The following is a 5,879-nucleotide window of genomic DNA, read 5'->3' on the forward strand; positions in this document are numbered from 1 at the left end:
TTGTTTTATTTCGATATTATTTAAAAAAAAAATTGTATGCTTCTTTAGAAGGCAGATTGTTAGTGTAAATTATCGGTGACCCCATTTTTCATTTTATTTTTCTATTAAGTATAAGATAAAGTTCTTTTATAGAAAAATATAGCGAAATCCCATATTAAGAAAAAAAATGATTTAGACACGCCAGCCCCCTTAAACATGGTATGCTTAGATTTTAACTGTCTTTAGTTTGCAAATCATTTAATACGTAATTTTCATATTCTAAATTAACTGCCGAGTTTAGTCAATGTTTTCCGCAAAATAAATATGAATTCTATATCAAGAACTCTATATAAGATAAAGTTCTTTTATAGAAAAATATAGCGAAATCCTATATTAAGAAAAAAAATGATTTAGACACGCCAGCCCTCTTAAACATGGTATGCTTAGATTTTAACTGTCTTTAGTTTGCAAATCATTTAATACGTAATTTTCATATTCTAAATTAACTGCCGAGTTTAGTCAATGTTTTCCGCAAAATAAATATGAATTCTATATCAAGAACTCTTTCCAATGTTGTCAGATTCTTTTAATCATATGCAATCTCTTGACAAGGATAAGTATATACCATTCTTTATTGATTATATAAAAAAAACCAGTGAATTTCAATGAATATTATATAAAAAAAATGTACTATTTTAGACAAAAACCACAAAACACTTCCAATGTTAAATGCAGTATAACGCGTTGCAGGCGATCATTTACACTATACACACAAAGTAGTATCAAACTCCACACCAGTAAGATAACTGGTATTCCCCATGATACAAATAAACACCGATTTTTTTACATAAATATACACATCAAGAAACATGCCACTAAAACCATCACTTTACATCAAAAACTAATATGAAATAATATAACAACACAGAATAACACATCAAGGATCCACAGCTGTTTCTCAAATCACGCCTCTTTCGGTGAGATACATAATATGCATAGGTATTTCGTTTTGTTTACGTACTGTTAGAGTGAAAAATAACAACAGGTAATGTTACTCGTATAAACAAAAAAAATTGCTGTGAAAATTGAATTCACTGAAGATCTGGATAGTACATAGAGTTTCTTTATTTTGACCTTTGAATTAAATAATAGGGCTTATCAACTCTAGAATAAATTTTGTTACGAATTTTCATAGTAAAAGTAACACAGTTTTAGCTGCAAAGGGAGTTTCTATCTTAAATTGTGTTGTCTATATTAACAGAAATACAACCTAAAATTGTTATTTAAACTCCCACAAAACAAAAGAACTAAAGGTCTTACGAAAGTTTAAAGTAAAGATATCAAAGAAATAGAACAAAGAAGTGTAGAGAAATATACTTGACCATAAGTGCAAAAAACTTGGAATGTGATTAACATTTGAATGTTTTTGTACTTTCAGAGATACTAATGGCCTCTAACACAAGTATATGTGGCATATGTTCACTCCGACAAATAACAAAAGTTAGCAAACACTGGTGTCGAGAATGTGAAGAAGACATTTGTGATGAGTGCAAAGAACATCATAAATTACTGAAACCTACAAGAAGTCATGAACCTATACGAATTTCAAATTACAAGTCACTACCGTCATTCCTAACTGACATACAGCAATCATGTATCTACCACAATGAACAGTACCAACTATATTGCGTTGAACATGCAGTACCCATGTGTTTCAAATGCATTAATGACCATCAAAAATGTAAAGTCACTACGCTTGAGAAAGTTGCCAATAATTTCAAGACTTCTGAGCAATTTCTAGATTTAGAATCAAGACTTGATGACTTATTACAAAACATCAATGGAATTAAAAATTGAATTGAAGAAATGAAAACGCGATTTGTTAAAGAAATTCGACTGAAGAGAGCAGAAATAAACAATCACTTAGACAATCATGAACAACAAATCATCAAAGATCTAGAGGAGAAGGAATGTCAAAGTAAAGGGAGTATTCAGAAGGTTTTATCATCTGTTACAGAAAAAGAAACCACGGTAACTCAATGTAAGACCCATTTCCAAAGCATTAAACAATATGCGTCTGATATTCAAACATTTCTTGGAATAAATGAAATTGACGTGACAGTTTCCGAAAATGAACAATACCTGCAGTCATTGATAAAATCAAAGAGTTTAGAGCAGATGGACTTAGTGTGGACGGTAGATCCAGTTGTGAAATGTGTTCTGAACACTTTAAAGAACTTTGGATCAATTGAAATGAAAACACAAATGTGCAACATTGAGTTTACTAGAGCGAAAGATAAACAAACACATTTACAAGTAGAAACTATGAAAAAGGCTATTGACGATGTGAAATTGATTCTGAAGAAGGAGATAACAACAGATGGAAATGAGATAACAATAAATGGAAATTATGTTAGGGGTTGTTGTATATTAAAAGGGGACGTTTTGTTCACTGATTATATCTATAATAAATCGCTCTTTGCAATTGCTTCAGAAAACATAATCAAATATAAAATGCCACTAAATTATAGTGGGGTGTTTGATATAACACTCATGGACGAGAAAACTGTTGCTATAACATCTGGGGATTTAAAGGAGAATATCGGTATTGATATCATAGATATTAAGAGACAAAGCAAACGTAAATTTTATCAGTTTTCCGGGTCGTACCTATGGAATCACATGTGAGCACGACTCGCTGTTTGTCTGTGTAGAGGGATTATGTATATACAAAGCGAATACGTTGGACGGTACTTCATCTCTCGTGATCAGTTGTAATCTACCAAACTCTTCATACGTTTCTGTTTTCTCAGACAAGATATATTACACAAACTACAAAAATCATAGTGTAGAATGTTGTTATCGTAATGGAACACGTGTTTGGACTTTTACAGACGAAAGGGTTTTGAAAGAACCGGAAGGCATCGCTGTGGATAATAATGGTCACGTGTTTGTTGTTGGAGAACAATCGTCGAATGTTGTCATTATATCAAGCAATGGAAAGCATCACAAACAACTCCTGACCAAAGATAATGGCCTACGTTTGCCATCTGCTATTTTTCTTGATAGAAAGAACAGAAAACTTCTTGTTGCAAATACCCAGAAAAATGCTTTCGTTTACAATATTTTGTGAGAATTAATAGAAAAAGATGCATAAATTCATTTTACATGTTAAACAAAACATTAGTAATTATGTTCAGGAAGGCATGAAAACAAGCAGTTTATAAGAATATTATAAAATTGAAAGTTAAATAAAGTAGATTGAATAAGTGTGGAAATGAAAAAAGCCTCAATTATCAGCAACCTTTTAATACATTTTATTTGTTCAATGAATAATGCTTAATGAAGAATAATATAAATTATTTTAAGTGTATACAGTCACCTTTTCAGGTACAGACTGGACAACACGTTTATAATACTTACCTTGGTATACTTAATAGTCTAAGAAGAAGCATTTTTTAATAGTTGTTGTTGTTGTAAGGATGTACAAGTACCCGGCCACGTCCACTTGTATATTTGTCCATCTGATGAGGAGAGTTGAGATCCCACTAACATGTTTAACCCCTACACATTATATATGTTTGTTCCTGTACCAAATCAGGAGTCTATAAATCAGTGGTTGTCGTTTGTCTAAGTGTTACATATTTGTTTTTCGGGGCCTTTTATAGCTGACTATGCGGTATGAAATTTGCTTATTGTTGAAGGTCGTACGTTGACCTATTGGTGTTAATTTCTGTTTCAATTTAGTCTTTGCGGAGAGTTGTCTCATTGGCAATCATACCACATCTTTTTTATATTTACATTTCAATCAATACAATGACTAAATTCCTATGCAAATTGATTATTTGCGTTAGGATCAAAGGACGCAGATTGTACTCATGTCAGTCAAGTTGAAACAATTTTATCTTGTTCATTATATTTTTGCTGATATGTTAATATGAGGCAGTCATTCAACTTTGTGTGGCAAATATTTCATGCATGTTCAGGACAATGTTCAAGTTGATATCTTCTTCCAGCAGTATAGAAAAATACATATCAAAGTATTTGACACATTATTTTGTTCATTAGGTCCTGACAGAACAAAATGCGTAAAAAAAATCACTTGAATATTCCAATTATTTGAAAAACGGAGAAACGGGCAAAAAGTCGTTGTATTTATAGATTTGGTGTACAAAAATATTTTTGTATAACTTACTGTCTTGTTTTCTTTCCCCGTGTTTGAATGTATCATTCAATAAATTCGATTCGCAAGGAGATATAAACCTCTTACTTGTATTGTTGTTATTTACCTTTACCGAAGAAGACAGACAATTCATGATGCAGAGTGTTATTTTTTTGCGTTGCTGACGCAGATTATTGATTTTGAGCGTTCTTGAGTCATTTGTTGATAGTAACACGTTCTTGACGCAGATTGTTTGTTTTGATCGTTCCTAACACAGATTGTTGATTTTGAGCATTTCTGACGAACAATGTTGAATTTAAGCGTTCCTTTAGCAAATTGTTTTTTTTAACGGTTCCTGAATCATCTTGTTAATTTTGAGCGTTCTTCTAGCAGATGGTTGATTTTGAGCTTTTCTAAAGCAGATTGCAAGTGATGAGCGTTCCTGAAGAAGATCGTATATTTTGAGCGTTCATGTCGATGACCAATGATTTTGAACTTCCCTGAAGGAGATTGATTGATTTTGAGCGTGCCTAACACATATTTTTTTAGCGTTCTTTTCGAGGATTTTTGAAGCAGAATGTTTATTTTTGAGCGTTTTTGGCGCAAATTAATGATGTCGGGCGTTTCGGAAGCCGAATTTTAATTTTCTAATTTTCAGCGATCATGACGACGATGAATTAAAAAGAATCACGTCGATAATACACAGCATTGCTAAAGTGATAATTTTATATAGCCAGGTCACAGAAGTATCAGTTAAAATAAACATAATACACGTACAATCATTAAGCTTTTATCACAAAATAAAACATCGTTGCTAGATTGCAATTACATGTATATATACAAAAGATGAATAGGTCGTTATTTATTTAACATACAATGTCCCTTTTTCTGTATTTGCTTAGACTTGTTAATTTCTAAGTGTTCCCTTTATTAAAAGGTGTCGTTAAAAGCATCAAAGTCCGATAAACGTTGAACTCTGTGGCACATTGATGACAATATTACACTTTCGTCATGAAAATTGTATTTTGCAATACATACATGTACAATTAATGCACTATTTAATATGCATTACAAAGAATCATTGCTTTCAAAATATCAAAGAGAGGCGACATGCAGATTTCAAAGGCACATTCTTACTCATAAGTTGAACATAAATCGACGAAAAAAAAAGTTAAGACGGAACAAAAATTGGCTGGCTATCAATTAAATATGAAGATGTGATGTGATTGCCAATGAAAAGTATTCACCATACAGTATAGTATCAAATTACTGGCCCAGACATAAGAAATGTACAAACAATTCAATAGACACAATTTAGGGCATAATTTATAACAAATGGTAAAATCACAAAAATACTGAACTCCAAGGAAAATTAAAAAACGGAAACTCCCCAATCAAATGACAGTTAACAATTAAACATTGTACGTAGTTAAAATTTGACGGAAGTGAATTAAAACAACGACAATTACTTAATTACAGGGTTTAAGAAAATGAGTGACTTATTCATTTTTTTCATTGATGCCCTCTCGGGAAATTGTCCTTAACTTTTAATCCAAAAACCAAATTTGTCGGTCCTTGCCCATCACACATTGTGGCATTTTATAGAAATGGTAAGGTTTTTGATTATTAAAAATAATTTGTACATTATCGAATTGTTTTTTTTAAATAATGCTTGTACAGTCTCTTATAAATCTTTTTAATATTGGCTAATACAGTCAGTTGATTTAAAATTTCTTTT

The 5,879-nt window shown here is 31.5% G+C and overlaps 1 protein-coding gene across 1 annotated transcript; it reads left to right on the forward strand.

The window, feature by feature from the left end:
- Window positions 1-1,425: 1,425 nt before the first annotated feature.
- Window positions 1,426-1,836, forward strand: LOC134701252 (uncharacterized). The gene has a single exon (XM_063562380.1). The coding sequence runs from the start codon at window positions 1,426-1,428 to the stop codon at window positions 1,834-1,836; it is 411 nt and encodes a 136-aa protein (XP_063418450.1).
- Window positions 1,837-5,879: the final 4,043 nt, after the last annotated feature.

The sequence above is a fragment of the Mytilus trossulus genome, unplaced genomic scaffold (assembly GCF_036588685.1).
Source record: "Mytilus trossulus isolate FHL-02 unplaced genomic scaffold, PNRI_Mtr1.1.1.hap1 h1tg000234l__unscaffolded, whole genome shotgun sequence".
In the NCBI taxonomy this organism is placed as follows: domain Eukaryota; kingdom Metazoa; phylum Mollusca; class Bivalvia; order Mytilida; family Mytilidae; genus Mytilus; species Mytilus trossulus.